This window comes from Barbus barbus (genome assembly GCF_936440315.1).
Source record: "Barbus barbus genome assembly, chromosome: 47".
Taxonomy (NCBI): domain Eukaryota; kingdom Metazoa; phylum Chordata; class Actinopteri; order Cypriniformes; family Cyprinidae; genus Barbus; species Barbus barbus.
In genome coordinates this window covers 6,736,494-6,759,881 of record NC_136725.1, presented here as the reverse complement: position 1 = coordinate 6,759,881, position 23,388 = coordinate 6,736,494, and the positions used below count along the sequence as shown (strand labels likewise).

Genomic DNA, 23,388 nt, shown 5'->3' with positions numbered 1-23,388 from the left:
GTGTTTCCTGAAGTCCATATACTCTACTAAACATCAGTATCATTATCAGCGCTTATTGTTGTACCACGTGATGTTACACATGTCTAGACAGGAGACATGGGAACTTGATTCTCACAGGTGGGACCTATTGTGTTCTCATTAGCTGACTCATGCTATATTACTTCTACTGCCTCTGCCTAAGTGTTTCAAGTGCTTTTTACATTCAAAATGACCTTAGGCTGGATATTTACATTTGGCTATAGATCAAATTCTAGATACATGAACAACTTTGTCATTTATTTCTAAAATACCTGCACCAACAGCTGCCCTCATTTACATTCATTTGACCAGCCAAATAAATGAATACCATATACATGAATTTAATTCATGTCAGTGAACAACTGCTTGAGAGGATGTTTACCTATATTAATGAAATCGGATCTGTATTGGCAAGTCATTCCAAAGCCAAAGTCCCTCCAAAAGCCAGTGTCTTTCTTAATGATCTGTAAAAGAAAGAACCCTGATGAGCATGAACACAAAAATACTCTTTTATAGTAGTTTGCTACTGTCTGTGGTCTCATTCACAGTCCAAAATGAACACTTGCCAAGCACCAAATGTGTGTGAAATTGCTTTTGGCGAGTAAATAAAACTGCCAGCTGCCAGTAACTACTGTGATAAAAACACTTAAAATTAGTGTTGCTATTATTAATGAAAACCAAAATTAAAAATTTTCATTATCTGAAAGGATAAAACTAACACAACTGGAAAAACTTTGCTATTTTTTCATATAAATATTGCTTAATATATAGTCATGGGCAGTAAGAAATATTTAGGCTAATAGATTTTCTCAATTCAATCAGCATTAGCAGGTGTGGCAAATGTCATTTTGGCCCCTGGTCTCATGTCAGCTTTCCGCATTATCAGTACATTTAATCAAGCTCTTTATTATCTACACGTTCAGAATATCAATGCCAAGCGAGCGTGATGATTGTGTTCCATCACTATGGGCCAATTAATCACATCAAACTTGATGAAGCATTTTAATCTCCTCATGAAAATGAGTTGCATTACCAGCTGCTGTTCCACAGGGGGGATGTGATCATGACTGCCGTAGATTACAGCTGGGTTGTACTGGCTGAAGAGAACAGGGTAAAACACTTTCTTTCCTACGACAGAGTCAGATCACACAGCTGGTTATGATACACAACCCCAATTCTGGAAATGTTGGGATATTTTTAAAATTTGAATAAAATGAAAACTAAAAGAATTTCAAATCACAAGAGCCAATATTTTATTCACAACAGAATATAGATAACAACAAATGTTTAAACTGAGACGTTTTACAATTTTATGCACAAAATGAGCTCATTTCAAATTTGATGCCTGCTACAGGTCTCAAAATAGTTGGAACGGGGGGCATGTTTACCATGGTGTAGCATCTCCTCTTCTTTTCAAAACAGTTTGAAGACGACTGTGCATCAAGGTTATGAGTTTCTGGAGTTTTGGTGTTGGAATTTGGTCCCATTCTTGCCTGATATAGGTTTCCAGCTGCTGAAGAGTTGGTGGTTGTCTTTGACGTATTTTTCGTTTAATGATGCGCCAAATGTTCTCTATAGGTGAAAGATCTGGACTGCAGGCGGGCCAATTCAGTACCAGGACTCTTCTACTACGAAGCAATGCTGTTGTAATAGCTGAAGTATGTGGTTTTGCATTGTCCTGCTGAAATGGATAGTGCCTTAAAAACATGCAAGCTACCCATATCGTATGCACTTATGCACCCTCATACCATCAGATATGCTGGCTTTTGAACTGAACGCTGATGACACGCTGGAAGGTCTCCCTCCTCTTTAGCTCGGAGAACACGGCGTCCGTGATTTCCAACAAGAATGTCAAATTTGGACTCGTCTGACCATAGAACATTTTTCCACTTTGAAAGAGTCCATTTTTAATTAGCCTTTGCCCACAGGACACGATGGCGCTTCTGGACCATGTTCACATATGGCTTCCTTTTCGCATGATAGAGCTTTAGTTGGCATCTCCAGATGGCACGGTGGATTGTGTTTACAGACAGTGGTTTCTGGAAGTATTCCTGGGCCCATTTAGTAATGTCAATGACAAAATCATGCTGATGAGTGATGCAGTGTCGTCTGAGGGCCTGAAAGGTCTTTGGCCTTGTCCCTTACGCACAGAGATTTCTCCAGTTTCTCTGAATCTTTTGATGATGTTATGCACTGTAGATGATGAGATTTGCAAAACCTTTGCAGTTTGACATTGAGGAACGTTGTTTTTAAAGTATTCCACAATCTTTTTTTGCACTCTTTCACAGATTGGAGAGCCTCTGCCCATCTTTACTTTTGAGAGACTCTGCCTCTCTAAGACATCCCTTTTGTAGCTAATCATGTTACAGACCTGATGTCAATTAACTTAATTAGTTGCTAGATGTTCTCCCAGCTGAATCTTTTAAAAATGTCTTGCTTTTCAGCCCTTTGTTGACCCCGTGACAACTTTTTTGAGACCTGTAGCAAATATGAAATGAGCTCATTTAGTGGATAAAAGAGTAAAATTTCTCCGTTTAAACATTTGTTATGTTCTCTATGTTCTATTGTGAATAAAATATTGGCTCGTGCGATTTGAAAGTCTTTTACTTTTAATTTTATTCTAATTTAAAAAATGTCGCAACATTTCCGGAATTTGGGTTGTACGAGCACAGCCTATATTCCTCATTTAAGCACTTATCATTAGTTGGTCATTCAAAAGTTTGGGGTAGTGAGATTTTTTATGTTTTTGAAAGAAATTTAAAAACATTTATTTGATCAAAAATATATTAAAAACAGTAATATTGTGAAATATTATTGCAATTTAGAATAACTATTTAAATTTTTGAACAGAGCTGTCAATTTAATTTTGTGAGACTAATTATGGAAAAAAATACACATTAAAATTAATGCAATTAATGCATTTAATGAGCCCTGCAGTTTTGGTTACATAATAGAGTATTAATTAAATAAATAATTAATTATTTTAAAATAAATTATTTCATATTTCAATATTAATTTTTTTATTCAACCCAATAATGTCCATTTAAACCCCATTAAATGCATTCCTGGCACCTCTTTACAGTCTGTGTAAATATACATAAATGCCAGTTTAGAAAACACTGTAGCCTTTAAAGTTTATGTGTAATAAATGCAATGCTGAATCAAAACATTTCTTTCTAAAGCTGCTTTTTATAATGTTTATTCGATGCTTTTCTCATTTAACACAACAATGACTTCAAATGATCTTCTGGAGGGGTAATTTCTAAGCCAATATTTAAGTGTGATTAATTTGAGACTAATTCGATTCATTAACCAGAAAACCATGTTGATTAAAAATTTTAATCCCTTGACAGCCCTAGTTTTAAAATTGAATTTATTACTGTGATGTAAAGCTTAATTTTCAGCATCATTACTCCAGTCTACAGTGTCACATGATCCTTCAGAAATCATTCTAATTTTAAATGATAAATAATTGTACATGTCCCTGATGTGACTTTTGATCAATTTAATGCGCTCTTGCTGAATAAAAGTATTAATTTTTTTTTAAAAATTCTTACTGACCCCCAACCTTTGAATAGTAGCATATACACATATACGTTTAAGCCACGCTTAATCATTTATATGACAAGACTCATTTATTTTAAATAATGCTAGCACAGGTGCACTATTCAAGCAAAACATTTCACAATAAGAATCTAGAATAGAGTATTTGAGCACTAAACAACATGCTTGTCGATTGTTGCTGATCATGTTGATATTTGAGTGTGAATCTCCACACCTGTGGTTAGTCTATTAGGCCACACTTGGAGAAATGACTTCATACATCAACTAACCGTGACAACAGCTGATTAAAAGTCATTTTGAAGTATCCAAATTGGCTCAGCTCTGTATGTACTGTATATATATAGAAATTCCTCTCTTCTCTCACCAGGCTGGGCATTCAGACGGCATGTGTTCAGGAAGTCGGCTGTGAAGAAGATGTCCACGTCACAGAAGAAGAGCAGCACGTTGCCTCCCTTCCAAGCACGAGCGCCCACATCCAGCCCTCGACCCCGAGAAAACTCCTCATTCAGCTGAATCAGAGTGAAGTTACGGAAATTCAGCTCCCTGAAAGCAGACACATGAAAATCACACAACATTCTCTCATCGATAACCATCAACAACAGAACAATTATACATTACTCTTCAATCACGTCTGTGTGATATAACTGCTATCATAATAATGCAGAAAAAAACATTAAATAGTAAATTAATTGAAAAAATGGTTATGCATAATGCAATGTGCAATTTAAAAAAAAAACAGACCTGAACAAAACAATACAGAAAATTGCTTCATATTATAACAGAACACTGGGCCATACTGACTTTTCTTAGAAGAGTACATTGCCACCAAAACTGAGCAGCACTAAATATACAAGTCTACCGTTTTCTGGAAAAAGAGTTGATTGTGACAGCAGAGTAAAATGTGCTGTGATTGATGGCGGGTGCAGATTTTACAGCGTGACCCGCATCATTTCTCACGGATAGAGAGAATAACAGGCATCCTTCAGACAGAGTTGCGTGTATGTGACTATGAATACAATCAGCCACACACACACACACACACACACACACAAAAGATGATTAAAGTGTAATGTGCTGGGCTGGAGCAAAGCTGATATATAAAAGCACGATATATATATGAAATACTGGAGCCACCAGCATTCAGACACTAGAAAAAAAAAGCCCCACTGCTCTTATTGGCCCAATACAAAATATAGGTCAGCATGTCTGACAGAAATAAAAAAAGCACCTACTTTCTCTGACGAGATTCATAACCCACGAAAACATTGCTGCAATCCATGAGAGTTGTTTTATATTGAATAAATACATACAAAAGCAGACATTGTTAACATACCCAGCCAAAAAAATGCTCAAGAGCTACTCGTCGGTGCAGATTTAGGGCAGTTACAAATAGTAGGCAAACAAGATTTGATTTAAGACACATTAGCGGAACGGATTTGGAATAGAGCCTGAGGCGTTTCAGCATGCATGCATGTGATATTCAGTTTGCCATCGGCCAGAAAAACACTACATTTTTCTTTCTATGATACTGACTTGTTTTCAAAGGCTGGCAACTGTTTAGGATACTTTTCATTCCATCAGTCGAGGCATTGCATTTTTCCATTTCACTTCAGCATGCAGAAATTGCATACTTTGACTATATTATATACAGTATGTATATACTCTACCTCTCTCTCTCTCTCTCTCTCTATATATATATATAGAGAGAGAGAGTATATACAGTATATATATATATATATATATATATATATTACAAACTTTGCATGTCCTTATATGACCACAAAGATGGGTTTTGATATATTATGCTAAATTCTGGAGACAAAGTTTTCCCCATACTATATCTAAATGAATCCACACACAGTTACTGGCATGTCTGATCTGTTCAGTGTGATGTTTAATGGTGGATATTTCATAATGATTACTTAAACCGCTGAATTTATGCATAGTGTCATCATCAATATTCACATCAACCAGGTTTGTATAATGCAGTGATACTTACACTCTCCTCTCTTCCTCTTCTCAAATGAACACAAATTATTCATGTGCATCGATTCACTTTGCCCGGCAGATACGGATATCACATCTACTTTGCTCTGTGAGGACTGATGTTGATGGTCTTGCAGTGAAGGATCTAAGGATTCTTAAAGGAATAGTCCACACAAAACTGAAAATGGGAACAGATTTTGAGCAATTTATGGATGGATCCTCTGAAGTGAATGGGTGCCGTCAGAATGAGAGTCCAAACATCTGATAAAAACATCACAATAATCCACAAGTAACCCACACCACTCCAGTCCATCAATTGATGTCTTGTTGAAGTGAAAAACTGTTTGTAAGAAACAAATTCATCAAGATGTTTTTAAACCGTTAACTTTAAACCGTTCCTTCTGGCTAACACTCCCAGTTCATAATCCATGCATTGGTTTGGACTCTCATTCTGACGGTACCCATTCACTGCAGTAGATTTGTGTGCAAGTGATATTATGCTAAATTTCTTCAAATCTGTTCAGATGAAGAAAAAAACTCATCTACATCTTGAATGGCCTGAGGATGAGAAAATATTCTGCTAATTTTAATTTTTGGGTGAACTATTCCTTTATTAGCAATTTGTGTGTATAGCTTCAAGAGAACAAATACAACGTTTTTGCTTTGCTATTAATTTATCGTTTATATTTATATATTTATTAGTATAATTTCTTCAAGCCATTTTTATTCTATTTTCATATTTTTTATTACTTACTATTTCCTTGCTATTACAATGCTTGCTATTGTTGTTTAAGCGTACGACTGTGTGGTTTATTTGTCTTCATAAGTTTCAATTCCAATTCAAGGTTTTTAACGTCACAGGACAATGTGAAGCAATCATTTTCCATTGCTTTTGGTTTGGTATAATAACATTTGATGTTGTGCTGGCCAGACAAAAAGTACAGGACAAAGTCTGAGCATTAAAACATATGCAACATAGATTCTCCTAGATCTCCTGCTTCCTTCTATTTCATGGCGTCCCCTGTTAACCTCTGAGAACATGACAACAATAAAAAGTGTTTTACGATCATATAAGCAGAAGCAGTGCTACTTGATATTTGATTAATGTTACAGCGCAGAAAGTTGATCTTAAGTAACCTACTGACATCACAAAAAGGCTAAAATATAGTTTTAGATCAGTTTAAAGAAAAGGGTAAACTAGTCTTTATAGCATTTTGAAAGAGTTTGATTCAACATCAATACAGTAACATCTAGCAGCTGTGAGATGTTAGAACACATGTAAATCCTAAAACTATTCAAGAGCTGAGATTCCTTTTGGAGATTTCGCAGCTTTAAACAATTTGCTATAATTTGTTAAAAGAGCTGTTAATGACTGGACTCTTGAGGCTGGAAGAGTTTTTAAGGAACTGAAATGGGTAGCACTTGCTTTATCTGGGAAAATCTTTCACAAGACATCTGTGTTAACACAAGAACGGGGAGATCAAAATAAACGTAAAATACATAACAGCAAAGGGTTTTTAGAAAAATGAATGCACCATGTTGTGTAAATTGCAATACAATTTTATAACTCTTTATAACAAATTTTCATTAGCAAAGGATACCGCTCTCTTTAAAGTTAAAATACTGGCTCAAGACACACTTTACAGGTCAGGAATGTCAGGAAATCTTAGACTTCAGGAAACTTGATGCCATTTTCAGAACAACTAAACTCATCAGGTACTTGAAAGAGTTAATCATACTTTGAAATCTAGTTGGTAAAATGTGGAATGACAGGATAAACACGGGTAGATGCACTTCCATTAGTTCTGTGCATAATATCAGTACATCAGCCTTCAGCTGGACTGAAGGTCAATCTGTCATCATGCGGGATCTTGCTTAGGACGATGTGCATTTAATGCCCTGGATAATATGTTCATGTCTAGAATTACATATTGATTTGTGGATATTCTCAAAGTTAATTACAGCCGCATTCAGTATCAAAACACCAATAGCTTCAGTCCATCAAGAGATATAGATACTTAGAAACTTGGAGACAAGAACATTTTGTGGCTATTAAGTGGTTGTCTAATACTGTTTCACTATAAAGCATTAAGTTAATTAACCTAAAAATGTATGCCATATAATAATGCAAATTAACTGGGTTTAGAGTGTTAAATCTGCTCCGTTGGTTTCTGGGTTTGTCAGAGAAAATAATTTTTTTTTGTTAGTTGTAGCACCCCATGTGGGCATAATTAGATTCTTCATGAGAACAGACTTGGAGAAATGTAGCATTACATCAATTGTTCACCAATGGATCCTCTGCAGCGAATGGGTGCCGTCAGAATGAGAGTCCAAACAGCTGATAAAAACATCACAATAATCCACACCATTCCAGTCCATCATATTTCTCCAGTTTAAAAGTTGTCTCGTCTGAATCAGGAGTAAAATATGCACAGATCAAGCACTGTTTAAAAGGTAGACAGTCCAAAACATCTCTAAACAAATATAGGTGGGTTTTGATGTGAGAGGTCAACAGGGGATGGACTTTTTCGCTGGAGGAAGCGTTATTATGGATTATGGTCTATGGCCAAAAGCAATGGTTTAAAGTTAAAATGCCTTAATGATTGATTTGTTTCTTACTAACTTGCAGCTTTTCAATTCACAAGACATTGTTAGAGTCATGTGGATGACTTTGGATTATTGTGATGTTTTTATCAGCTGTTTGGATCTCATTCTGACAGCACCCATTCACTGTAGAGGATCACTCATTGGTGAGCAAGTGACGTAATGCTAAATGTCTCCAAATCTGTTCACATTAAAAAACAAGCCTGAGGGTGAGTAAACCATGCAAACCAATGAAAATAACTCATGCATCACAACAGCACATTTGACAGCACAGTTGACAGCACACTGACAAATTAAACTGGTTGTTGATGTTGGTGATTTAAGGCAACAAAAGTGAAGGTGACTCTTGGACTCTTGATGAGGGATGGTTGAGATTGTTTGACTACAGTATGTGACAAAGTCAAGCTCAACTTTATACAAATGAACAGTCGGCCAATGCAGCATAAAGTTTCAGAAACTGTCAGACACAGCATACGAGTGTGTGCAGAATGATGTTAATAGCAACTGTGAGAAATTTTCCTCTTCTCAATGATTTTTTTCTACCCACATACAGGGACATAAATCACAAAAATTATGTGTGGAAAATTGTGTCAAAACTTGTGTGCATTCCAAGTGGGTTTGATTCATGGATTCATAATCATTCGTCTTGTTTATGATATGATATATCATAATACATTTACAAATGCTTTTCCTTTTAGAATGTTCATTTTTACTGGCAAGAAACTGATTCATTGACAAAACAAATTACATTTCATTTTTAACTAGCAAACTGAATATGCTGGTCAGATTTTGGAGAGCTATGACCAGCTGTGCGGCTCACTATTAGAAATACTCAGTATGAATGAATTCAGGACACGGTGAACCAGGTGATACATTAATATAATATAATATAATATAATAATATTCACCCGGGTTATCATAGTTATCTAAAACTAAAGCTAAAATGAAAAAAGGAACATTTAAAATAACCGTAAAAAAAACATTTTCATTATTAAAACGTTAACTTGCACAAAAAAGTATATTTAGAAAATATTTTATTATAGCCAGTTGCTGAGACAACATTTCTCATTTTAATTTTACATAACATAATAAAAAAACAGAAAAGAAACAAATAAAATAAGATCAAAACTATATAGACGTATGTATATATTTAAAAAACTACTAAAAAGTGTAAATGTGTAAAAGTGAAATGAAGATACAAGCATTCAGGGCTGTTGGGAAATTACAAACAATTAGCTCTAGACATTCAGAAGAGAGCTGGAATGAATAATCAGGAAATTGTGGAGAATCCACTTAGGCTGAAGTACAAAAAGAATTAAAGGTCCCATGGCATGGAAATTTCACTTTATGAGGTTTTTTAGCATTACAGTTTTTTACGATTGTTTACACACTAAAATAAAACATTTCCACACAATTTGCAAAATTCTACTCCAATGAGCAAAACACCTCCACTTTGCACAACATTACACACAATGTCTGCTTCACCCTTTTTGCAAAACATTACACACAGTGATTTGTAAAACTCTACACACATTTTCACACCTTAGACACAGATAAGGATTGTGAGGTTACTTCCTTGTCATTACAAAGCCCCGGATTGCCAATGACCACACTAATGAACGAATTGGATAATCACATCCACCAGGTGTGGAAGCACACATGTGCTAATTTGAAAACGCAGCACTCAGGTGTGCTATAAAAGGCAGCAGGTGAGTTCACCTGTCTACACCTTCAACAAAAATGGAAGGAGCTAGAAGAAGAAGAAGAAGAAGAAGAAGAAGAGTGAGAAATGTAATTGGACACAGGGCAATCACCAATGTGCCAGGGCAGCGAGGGGGTAACATCACCCTTTGCGCTGCTATTACACAAAATGGGGTCCTCCACCACCATGCAAAATTTAAACCGTTCCTTCTGGCTAACACTCCCAGTTCATAATCCATGCATTGGTTTGGACTCTCATTCTGGGACCCTATAATGCAAATCTAATACTTGCATTTCTTGACAGATTGCACGAGATTGTCACAGCATTAAACCAAGTGGACCAGATGCGGTACATTGTCGTTTGAGACAATGTCTCATTCCATTGGGCTGCTCTGGTCTAGAACCCTGAATTTGAAGTCTTATACCTTCCCCCATACTCCCCCTTCCTCAATCCAATAGAAGAGTTTTTTTCAGCGTGGCGGTAGAAGGTATATGACCTGCAGCCCTATGACCGTTTGCTCCTCATTCAGGCCATGAAGCAGGCCTGTGATCATATCGAAGCAGCTTCTGTGCAGGGGTGGATTCGTCACACGAGGCCATTCTTCCAACGGTGCCTTGCCAATGAAGACATAGCCTGTGATGTGGATGAAATCTTATGGCCTGATCCAGCCAGACGGAGAGATGATGAATAGTTACAGTATTCTTGTTGCTTTTACAGTAGTTTTTCTTCAGAGTCAAAGTGTATGTACTTCATGCAGTAATTTTTATTTGTCTACAGATTTTATTTGTTTCATTGATTTCATTGTTGGTTGATTACTGTAACTGATTATGGTAAGAAATACTGTAAGTGTATTTGGTAAGCTTATAGTAGGCCTATTTGTGTACATTCTCCCTATATCTCAAACTAATCATGAAGAATGTTGTGGGTTTGTCACTATTTTTTCATCTAAATTATCCCTTACATAACAATGTCTGGCCAAAAATCTAGCACATGCTGTTTCCTAAAATTAGTTTTTTTACAAATGTGTTTTTTATTTATCACAGCAGTGTGAAACTGGCTGCAATAGTGTCTGATCATTGAGGACTGTGTTGGTTAAATGAAAACTAATAGCATTTTCACAAATATGTGTATATATTTTGACTGAAGTGTGTATGCTTTGACTGAAGTGTGTCATTTTGCAAACAATCTAGGAATTATGCAAATTGAGTGTGGTGTTTGGATAATTGTGATTATATTTTGAAAAAATGAACCCAGTTTTCAACATTGCGTGTAAACAATTGAAAAAAAACTGTAATATGAACTAACTAACTATGGTCCCCCGGTGGCTAGAAATGGCGATAGGTGTAAACCGAGCCCTGGGTATCCTGCTTCGCCTTTGCGAAAATGAAAGCTCAGATGGCCCGATCTGCAATCTTCCCCTTATGTCGTCATACGGGGAAAGGGTACCTCCCCTTTCTCTGCTTTGCCCGCACATGAGGAAATGAGCTACGACCGTGCGAGGCGAGCGAGAGACATCATGGCTTGCAAACGAGCGAAGCACTGTTTTGCGTCTGAGTAATAAACTGCGCATATTAACAGACAAATTATGTTCATATTTAAAAGTCCAAACAGTCAGTAAGCGACAAGTGCTTGGAAACGCTGTTTTGTAAATTATTTATTGATGAGTCTGCTGCTTAAAGGCAAACTGAGAGCGCTGCTTCTCTGCCTCTCGCTGCTCAGAACAGACGCCGAGAGAGGCGACACTGCGCCGGGAAAGTCAGACCTCGCGCTCGCGGGGCAGTACTGGAGACATCTTCCAACTGAATGATAAGGTTGTTTTTTTTTTTGTTTTTTTTTAGTCGCTAGATTTGTTAGTATGTACCCGTTATGGGAAAAAAGCCTCATAAAGGGTCTGAAAGTTACTAAATATTGTTCTAAAGTCGCGCTCGTGTGTGTGAGACGCGGGAGCTAATGGCAGCGGGCGGTGGACATTGTTGCGGTCCGCCCAGGTAAAGTCTATGTGTGGGAAACACTGACCGTATCCAGACACAATATTTTAAACTAACCATTCGGAGACGTCCTGCAGTAGCCGCTGATCCATCCGGATCAGATTCTGGGTCAAACTGAAAAGCTTGAACGACTGTGTGTCTACGAGCCATTGCCATACATCCACTGTCGACATTAGCACATGGTACCGTGGCCACAAGCTGCAGGACACACACCCACCCTCCACCTTGCCCTGCCTCTCTCTCCATCATTAGCATTTAAAGCTACAGACACAGAAATGGCTCGTCCTAAGGAAAGCTCATTTTGGGACTGGCTCGTAGTGGCTGAAATTCTGCACCAAGGCTGAATTTCGGGAACGAGACTTCAGATACAATACTAGGGACCACTTAGGCCTATATAAAAGCATCCAAAAAACAGCATGTCATGGGACCTTTAAGCTCCCTTGATTTCTGGTCCACAGAGAAGTCAATGAATTCCCGCAGAAGGAACAAGAGCTGTGCTGATTTTTGGCCCTCCTCTATCCTGAAAGCTACAAGGCCGTGATTGCTTTCCCATTTCTCCACCAAAAGTGTCCCTCTGTGTGGTAAAAACCTGCTCAGGCAAGATAGATCTGAAAACCTCTGTGTCCATGTCACATGTGAATGTTTCTGCATAAAGAGAAAAGCCTGTGAATTTTCTTCCTGTGAATTGAGAGATATGTTATCCGCTGCAATGCAGGGAGGTTTCCAGCATGACCCTGGCTGGATTCCAGGCAATCTACTGCTCCGTTGGTTTCATCTGCCTCCGAGCCGCATCTGAAGTGACCTGTTATTTTCACACTGGCTGGAGGTCAGAGTCACTGCAGTCTAATAATGCAGATTCACTGACCTCCAATCAGTAATCATGAGAGCGCAGCTGAGGTTACTGTGGGACAGTGGGACTGATGACGAATAGTCACACAATATTTGTCTGCATAGATTTAAATATGTCTTATATAAATAAATAAATATAATGTATATATATATATTATATTTATTTATTTATAAAATATATATATATATTATATTTATTTATTTATATAATATAATATATATATATATATATATATTATTAGTCAATTACTAGTTCTTATAAGTACTAGTTCATATTTTAAATCTAAAATTAAATTGGAAATAATATAATATAATATAATACAATATAATGACATTTAGTTTAACCAGCCGTTATTAATGTCTTGTTTATTAAATTCATTAAATTATTGGACTGTATAAAAGTGATATTACACTTGCTATTTTAAATTTATTTAAATTTTACATCTCTTTATTTATATATTTATTACAATATATCTTACATATATTTAACACCACTCACAAATGTATGCATGCATCTCATTAGAAATTCAAGTTGCCTCTGTGCATTTGATTATTACTCAGTATATCACCATCATCTTTTATTAATACAACTTGTTCAGCATTTTAATACATTCATGAAGATGGGCATTTAAATTTTGCTTGATCTATAAATTAAAGGAATTATTTATGCTGGTTAAAACTGGTTTCTGTCTGTGTAGACTTTCTGATAGCAGAGGCTGAGTGTGTGATCAGTTTGAAGACCCACAGTTCGGACAAAACCCATAATGCATTGGGAAAGAGATTACTTGAAGGAACTTAAGACACCCCTCTGGTTCCTTTTTATTTAACTGTGAATTTCTCAGTCATAACCTCAGTCTTATCTCTTCCTATATGTGGGTACACACACTTCCGCACACGCACACATATTAATGTGCCATACCTCGATGTGTTCTCCAAGGTTCCTTTGACTTCATTCATCTGGTCCTTTCCAAAGTATACCACGGTAAGATGCACCCGGCCGTCCTGCTTCACACACACCTCTCTGTAGACATGCAGACACACACACACACACACACACACACACACACACACTGAGGTCAGCTCAGCTCCAGCTGCACCAACTCAAAAGAAACATTTGTGAACTATTTTTACTGTCTGAGAAAGAGAACAAATATAGTGCAAAATAGTTATATTTTCCCTTTAGATTTCCTAGGCACGTTCTCATTAAAACCAATTCATTAACCTTTAAGCATTATTACTGTGATGCCGAATCAAAATAGTTTGCATCACTGCAACAAAAAACAGCAAAGCATTGGTAGAGTGGGCATCATAAAACTACAGGGTAGCATAATTATGACCATTATAAATCCCAGAATGCATTGCAATGAGAACAGTGGAAAACAAAATAAAGCAAAACAGAGCTACTGAGTCCTGTCCTTGAGAGAAGCATGTACCGATGAAGACACTGTGACAGATTTTGACAGCATAAGATCACCCTGCGAATCACTGCGAGCGTAACACAAAGACTGTAGCTCTAGTGTGAAATTCCTGATCTGAAGTGGCCACATTCTGATAGAAGTGTGGCAAATGTTTGACCTGATGCCGAATAAGATTTGTGTCTTTTTATGTCCAACACACAATAAAGACACGGCCGAATTGACACAGTGAATTTTGCTGGTCAGTGGCAGCCTAGCGGGTCAGATTTGGTTTAATCCATGAGAGAATGATAAACTTGAATGGGAAAGAGACGTCTTCTTGCCATTTTATTGATAATATAAGTTTGGAAAGAAGCTTTTCAATGAGTTCAGTTGGCATTTTATTGATAACAAAACTATTGAAAGAAACATGAAAAATGCCATGGGACATGACCCAGTCAGATTCAAACCTAATTTTCCCACATAAGCACCACTTCTCACTGTATCACACCTCTGTTTAACTCTGAGACGAACAAAACAATATATATTTTTAGTGCAGTCAAATGATTAATCACAATTAATCGCATTCAAAATAAAAGTTTTTGTTTGCATAATATACGAGTGTGTTCTGTGTATATTTATTATGTATATATAAATACACACATACAGTATATATTGTGAATATATTTACATGTCTATATTTATATTATTTATTTATGAATATTATTCATATAATATATTTAATATATAAACATAACAAATTTTTCTGAAATATATACATGCATGTGTGTGTATTTATATATACACAATAAATATTCACAGTACACATACATATATTATGTCAACAAAAACGTTTATTTTGGATGCGATTAATCGTGATTTCTATTCATTAAAGAATCCTGACAGAAATGTATCACAGTGTCCACAAAAATATGAAGCAGCACAACTGTTTTCAACAATGATAAAAATAATAAATGTTTCTTGAGCATCAGATCAGCATATTAGACTGATTTCTGAAGGACCATGTGACACTGCAGACTGGAGTAATGATGTTGAACATTGAGCTTTCTATCACAGGAATAAATTACATTTTACTATATATTCAAATAGTTATTTGAAATTGTATTAATATTTCACAATATTGCTGTTTTTAAAGAATTTTTGACTAAATAAATGCAGCCTTAGAAACTTTAGATTCCTCTCTTAATGCCTTTTTGATATGGCATATCAAATATTCACATTTTCATAACATATTCCAATACAAAACTGATTTAAACTGAAATAATTTATATCATGACTGAGCCACAAAAGTGCATGAAAAAGTGCAAAAACTAAACGCTGTGTTTGTTTTGAGAGCACAAACACTATCTATATGCTGCACTACCATGTACATGCCACAACAAATTAGTTTGATGGCTCTGCTGGCACTGAGCTCATTCTGTATGTGAACGTAACCCACAATCCCCTGTTTGTCCTCTTCTGCGTCTGAAACGAGAATGAGGTCAAAGTGTTCGTTCAACACCTAATATAAAGCTCTTTAAACACTGCTTGGAAGCACTAATTAAAAAACAGAAATTAGATGTAAAATAGGCTGTAGAGGTTGAAGAAAAATAACTGAGAAAGACTGACAGATGTAGAAGAAAAGGACTTTGTGATAAAAGTTTTCACTAAGAGGGTACAAAATAGATCCCAAAACCATTTTAAATAACTGCACTTTTGTTTATTTTTTGCAAATTTGATATTACTAAAAGTTTAAATACAGTTTAAAATCCTGACTTGTGTGATTTTGTTATTTCCTAGCAATAATCTTTCATTAATATATACAAAATATACATAAACTCAGTAGGGAAAAACTAGTCTCAGCATTTTAAATAAAATAAAATAAAATAAAACATATCTTCTGTCATTTTTAACACTGGTGTTTTTCTAAAATTTGAGAAAATGGAATAACATTATTTACTTCTAGTCGTGTTGTAGAAAGGGTCCAAAATGTTACTTTTTGATGTTTTAAATGTTTTACAATTTTTGTAATCAGGTACATCATGTGGTAACAGGTATTCATGCAAAATGCAAACTCTGTATGAAAATGAACTAAATATAAATTCAACAAACAAAGACGACAATTGTTATATGATTTTAATGGGCACTGATGACTAGAATAATAGCTGCTGAAAATTCAGCAGGAATAAATTACATTTTGAAATATATTAAAAGAGAACAGTCATTTTAAATTATAATAATATTTCCCAATATTTTTGTTTTTACTGTATTTTTTGATAAAATAAATGCAGGCTTTTGATGTGCAAATACTGTAATATCCAATATATTATAATACCCAATAATGATATTTTCATAACATATTTTATAACTTGGCATGAAAATGATATAAACTGAGACCATTTCTATCATGACTGAGCCACAAAAGCACATGAAAAAACTAAATGCTGTGTTTGTGTCGAGTGTACTAAAATGCAAATTCTGAACTTAATGTAAAACTCAATACCAGTCATTAACAGTAGTAAATAATATATCTGTTGGTAACATATCTATTAGTTATGTGCAATCTGTGCCTTGAATGTTATAAAACTACCGGATACCAAAGTGTGCCTCATTTATGGAAAGTGGCGGGAAGATAGACTGCAAGAATTGTGAAAAAGAAAGAAAATACGGTTGCAGAGAATGATAAACAACAGATAATAACAGAGAAGGAGAGAATGACAGTGGAGTCACCTGAAGTTGTGCATGAACTGTTTGAATTTGTCGGCTCTCTGGGACAGAGGCAGCACAATGTTAATGGGCATGTTGGCCGTCTCCACCAGCTCACTTTTCACTTTCATGAGGGGGCCGAAGGGGCGGAAGAGAAGCAGCCTGCGAAACTCCTGCTTCTGTTCTCCACGGAAGGTCAGCTCGTACAGCGTGCCCTTGTCCTTCTCAGTGCGCGCTATGCCTGCCGTGATGAGAAGACATTGAGAACAGTGAAGAAAAGAAACCATTTCACCAAACACCCACATGCGGACGCGCACAAGCAAAGCAAAATTTCAAAGAAATCTAAAGCTCAAGGACAAATACTACAAAGATAAGCACACAAACATACAAAGACACAAGCATGAAGGAAGACACCAAGACTTCGAATGCAGACATTCAAAAGCCTGTCAAATCTCTTGATGGAAAAACCCAGAGGAAAGGAACATTTTATTGCTCAGTGGTCCGTGAGACGTGGGGTTCTCAGTTAGGTTTGTATCAACTTTTGTCTTCAGATGATGTCAAAGATCTTGTTTATGGGCCATTCTACAGAATTGGTGCAAAGTCAGAGTTGTAAACGTCTTGAAAAAAACGTGTCTTTTCCACAAATTTTGTAGAAAGTTTTGGAATATTTTTCCTCTCCCCAAATCTGTCACTACCGAAACACGGTAATATATCATTTAATATGAAGGGTTATATTTACCTTTTTTGTTTACATCTGCCTCGTAAATATATTTTTTGCTATTTTATTAAAAAGTTTTTAGAGGTAAATCAATAACAATTACAATTTTAACAATATTTCAAGTATGATTTATAAGATTTGTTGTATTTTGTATCCAGTTTTTCTTTGTAAAAGGCATAAAGTTGATCATACAGATTTCAAAGTTAAAGATTAATTACAAACAGGCGCAATGATATTACGCAGCGCCTGAAAGTAGTCTCTAGCTAGGTAACTAGTTATGATCTAGCTGGGGACTACTTTCAGGTGCTGCGTAATATCATTGCGCCTGCTGCACCCATGGTACGGCAGCAAAGTTCCTTGATTATTACGCCGGAACAAGAGTATAGTTCCTTCCTAGCCATATTGGTCTAGAAAATCACAACTTTTCATTTTCTGTCAGTCTTAGTACACGATGTAACTACAGAAGAGTCAAGTTTTAAATAGGAAAATTATCGAAACTCTGGTCATTTTTGAGCGAGATGCTAATGGTCTGATCCGATTCAATAATCTATGCTAAGCTAAGCTAAAAGTGCTACCACCAGACCCGGAGATCGGCTGAATGGATTCAAAAACGGTAAAACTCAACTGTTTAACTTTAGGGGAGTTGTAAAATGAGCCTATTTTAAAAAAGTGGAGAGTTCCTTAAAAGTTACACACAGATTTTCAGACTTTTTAACACATTTACCTCAAAATGATGGGACCTACAGTATCTAATCACTCCTTGTAGCTATGAGAGAGGAGGACACAGGAATATTTCCCGATCATAAATTTATGGGTTTAGATAAAATCAGTCTCAGCCAATGGACTAAAACATACACTGTTTCGGAAGTGACATGAAAATGCAGGATATTTTTTTTTTACATAAAGTTTCTTGATTTACAAAGAAAATATAAAATAAATATTTTTTTAACTTTTCAATATTGTTTTCATAAGTTAGGGTTAGGGTTCAGGACAGCCACCTCCCAATTGAAAGTACCCAATAAATTATAATTTTATATATAGGCCCATTAAGCTTACTGATATTTTAAATATTATTGTGGGTTTCAATAGATAATAGAAGGATCTTAGGAAACATCGAAGATTTGAATTTCGTAAATGCTTTTTAAATGTTTTATTTTTCATTGTGGGACAGCAGTTTGCACCAATTCTGTAGAATGGCCCATATAGACACAAATGAGATAACAGTTGACATACAATAAGAGTTAAAAAGTGCTCAAATTAATGTGAACATTACAGCTCAGATCATTTGGTTTTGTACATTTTGATTAGAAATGATTGAGTTTAATTTCAGATCTCTGACTTTTGATTGTAAACTTTGGCTTCTTGGTAAATTTGAGGACAGTGTAAAACATTGTTGGGTACTGAAAGAAAAAGTGGGTCTTATCCACTAATAATTGAGTGGATTTTTTCATATTTGTATGTTTCTCACAAATATTTACAACCTAATTCACAACACGTGTATGCACATGAATTTGCTATTAACCTCATTCGAATGTTAATGAATCTGGAGTTTTCCAAATGAGTTACTGTGTGCTTGAGGTTAGACATTTGCATAAAACATACCCAAACCATCTCCATATAAAGGCTTTCTAGGCAATCTTTCGACACTCTAAGCAAACACACAACTCTCTCTAAAGTCAGGCTTTTGAGAGCACATGCAGCAAAATCTGCATTTGTTATATAGGGAAATCTTGCAGCTCAAGCTACAACACAGCTTACTCTTTTACTGTATGATGAAATATATGTAAGATGACATAGGTATGTATAACATTTTATCAACATGATTATAAGGCCACCCAGATTTTTTAATTTAACACTAATTTGTGCATACGAATGCTTAGCAAATGAGACCCACAGTGGCTAATTTAATCTTCTCTTCATTGTCTAAGAAAGAGATATTAATGAGATACAATTTGTTATTTTTCTTTCCTATTACAATATATTAAAATTCATAATATATAAGCATCACATAAAACCAAATGTTGGCATTAAGAGTGAAGTAGAACTAATAGACTGATGGGATAAAACCTGTTACAGGAAATCTTTTTAACATCTTGGTTAGGGCTGCACAATAATGGTTAAACTGATAATTACGATTATTTTAATTTAATAGTCATAATTGTTTTAATGTCTTTTTAACATTTCATTAGAATTATTGAACTTTCATGTAAGCAAAAGCAAGAGAAAAATCAACTCATACACGTTTTATTTTACCTAATTTTCCTGATTTATTATATTTATCATATACAGTAACATACTCTCTGAAACTTATAAACCCTTAAGAAGCTTCTCTCAAAAGCTAAAGCAGTGAAATTCCTAATATTAGTTGCAATAATAATTCCAAATTATACTAACCAATGCAAGGAAATTAAATTATTAAAGGAAAAAATCTGGATAAATAACCAGAAGGCCAATGTCACAAATAATAATGCTTAATTAATCGAGAGAAGCAGAACTTGTGATCACAATTGAATACAAGTAATAGTGCAGCCCTAATCTTGGTTGTTTCTCCTAGACAGGAATGGACTGAATGGAGAACATATGGAGATGTTCATTGAATTCTCCTGCTTGTCATTGCAAAGTCTGCAATGAAAAGTCAGATTTCAGTTTGAACTCACACATTTCTCATCAAATTCTTTGAAGATGAAATGATATGAGCTATGCTGAGACATGGAATTATGATAAGGGATTTCTGAGGAAACATCTGCGCAGATGTTTAGATATGAGGAGCACCAAGTCATCTGAGGCTTGGATAACATCCCTGGTTATAACTTACACTAAAAGCATCTGGAAGATGGTCATGCATGGAGACGGTGAAAAACAGGATTTCACTCAGTACTTTCATGCTTCTGAAAACAATCCAAAAAACTGTACAGCATCAAATGTGCATTGTTCAGGTCCCATATCAGTGTTTTTGTTGGTGCTATAAAAGGCACAAAGACTCTTATTATAGAGGAAAAACTTGCTCATACAAGGTTTGCACGAAACATTCCCAATTGCTTAAGGGTCGATCATGTTGAGGAAGCAAAAAAAAACATACTTCGCAGCTTCATACTTCATTAGCTTTGGGAGCACAGTGTGGAAACACTGCATTATGATCTACACTGGGAAATATGTGCATCTAATTTCTAATAAATTTGTGGAAAAGTTGCTATGGTGTTCTAAACAGTGTTTACAATGTTTCTGTACAAGCTTGTCCAAATCACTAACCCTAATCAGCAGCAGTAGTGATGCTTGCCTTCACAAACTAGCAAAATGGAATAAATCTCACATCCAGCCCTTTCCATCCCACACATAAAATGCATTTATGGGAAAAGCAGGGCCATTAGGGAAGCCATCTGAATCAATACAAGCTACTTACGGCAAAGACAGCAAAGCATAACCCGCAGACTCGACTTCACCTCACTGAAAAACTAGCTATGGTAATTAAGACAACAGTTTACGCACAACAAAATCACGTGAGTTACTGAACACGGGTAACATTAGCTCACGGTAAAACTGCACTTTTAGCATGAACTGTGATATTTTTCCTCTCTAAATTGGATTGTGTCACCACAAAATTGGTCTGGGTAAAGGAACATTATATACAGTTAGCCAACAGAGATAACGGACAAAGGATAATGAGAGAGATACATGGATCCCTTGAGGGACGGGGTGGAAGAGTTATTTTGTGGGTAGAAAAGATATGCTTTCTGTAAACATTCCTGTTTGTTGAAGCACCGTTTTGGATGTAATGGTCAAGCTTCCTGTGTTGTTTCAGGACTGAATATTTTTAGAATGTCCAACAATATTATTCAGTGTCTTTCAGTGTTAGCAAGACGGCTGGGTAAATTGGCATTGTGTCTGGACACCGAATTGTAAATTATTACAGACATGGCCTTGGCTCTCTTTGAATTTTTCACAAGCTCTCCATTGCTGATGTGAAGTAGAGTGGGTCTATTCGAGTACACAGTCGAAGAAGCGCTAAGAGGAGGATCGAATTGAGAAGAAATGGTCTTTTATTTAACTCTTTTCCCCGCTATTGACAGAATTTTCGAGGAGCGTCTCACTGCAGCCCACAAGATCCAGGGGGTGTGGTTGGATCCAGATCCAACTCCTCCCACCTTACATATACCTAAACTTACCCATCTCCACCCCCTGATCCGTAAACCCACCCATCTCCACCCCTAAACCTACCAATCTCCACCCCCTAGATGTGGATCCAACCACACCCCTTGGATATTGTGGGCTGCAGCGAGCCCTACTTGGAATTTTCTGGCTTTCCGTGTTTTCACTGTTATACGGTAGGTGGCGCTATTACACATCTTCTGAAAGAGTATTGAATCTCTGGATCAAAACACTGTGAAGAAGAAGCAGAAACAAGCGATCTCGTATGTAATCAGACAAATATGTCAAATACATACTGTATAAACAGCATATAAATCAAAACTGCATAACGCTAGCGAATGAAATGTCGACCCAGGAAGTGGTATAAGACTGTGAAGCTTTGGGGGTGTTGATGGAAGCGATCTACTCTATCTATGTTTTGATCATCGATCTGAATCCGATCCAGATGTAATCAGCTTTTTGTTCAAAATGTTGTTTTTTAATGAAAACTATCCAGATTGAATGAATGAAGCTAGAATAAAATAAGCTTATAGTTTAAAAGCAGAGGCTCGGTTGTGTCTTTTGACATATTGCATGTTCAGATATTCATACAACTAAATATTCTGGGGGCCATGAAAGTTTTGTGAAAATGATCAAAAACGATGACAGTGGCTGGCAACGGTTTTTAAAAATGCTGGCAGGGAAAGAGTTGAAGATGCACCAAATAACAAAATATAGCTGCAAGCAGCGATGACGGGCCCAAGCCGTCAGCATACGCCACCCCGGTGGCATCAATAAAACGGTGCCCGGCGAGCACACGCATTACAGTAACCCTCTGGCAGTTTGGTTTTAAGGGATACGGCAATTAAAGGGTTAATCCAAACCATTAACTCTGTGAAACACACACACACAGAACAACATATAAAACTTTATAACTTTGTAACACTTTACAATAAGGTTTCAGTTTTTAACATTAACTATATTAATTAACATGAACAATAAGTATCTAGTATTTATGGTACCACTTTCTATGAAGCCCGTATTTATAACACGTAATAAAGGTATTCTTAAGGCATTATAATGAATGCATAATGCACTATAAATAACATAAGTAACTCTGCAATTACATATCAACTAGCAGTCATGAGAGTATTAGTAGTGCGTCTGATGAATATACTGTATGCTAACACTTTATTTTGATGGTTCCTCAACAGACAAACTGAGTATAGGATACTTTGCAAGTTGTGAATATTCTACCTACCCTACCTAAGTCTACTAATACAAATAGTTTTATATAAACATCCATGCACTCAAGAAATGTCGTAAGGTATTTATAGGCAGCTACAAATGATTTGTTCTCGAGCATATATATAATGTTTAATAATTGTATTTTTCATACTTTATTAATGATCAATTTAACATTTCTAACATTTAAAAAATTCTTTATTAACATATATTCCTGTTGTAATTCATGATTAAGTCAGGTAGTTATAAAACATTTAGCAGTTGCCAGCCATCTATTTGTGGGAGCTCATCTAAAGTGAGGACTATTTATACCTTATAAAGCATTTACAAAGCAGATTTAAAGGCTCATTTATCTTCCAAACAGAAAAGTTAAACACAACACAGAGGGATACTGTAACGGGCGAACAAGACGTGAGACATGCGGATCCATGTGCTAACTTTTATTTATAAACATAGTCAAGACACAGCCAAATAGATATGGCATGGGCA

The 23,388-nt window shown here is 35.9% G+C and overlaps 1 protein-coding gene across 1 annotated transcript in view; it reads right to left on the bottom strand.

The window, feature by feature from the left end:
* Positions 1-23,388, bottom strand: part of LOC306865341 (chondroitin sulfate N-acetylgalactosaminyltransferase 1-like) — a 53,014-nt gene that overhangs the window by 3,366 nt on the left and 26,260 nt on the right. Inside the window, exons 3-7 of the mRNA XM_079409885.1 lie at positions 16,836-17,052; positions 13,631-13,732; positions 3,947-4,125; positions 1,052-1,146; positions 401-482 (exon numbers count right to left, since the gene is read on the bottom strand). Of these exons, the coding sequence (XP_079266011.1) occupies positions 401-482; positions 1,052-1,146; positions 3,947-4,125; positions 13,631-13,732; positions 16,836-17,052 (675 nt within the window). The remainder of the gene's footprint in view (positions 1-400; positions 483-1,051; positions 1,147-3,946; positions 4,126-13,630; positions 13,733-16,835; positions 17,053-23,388) is intronic.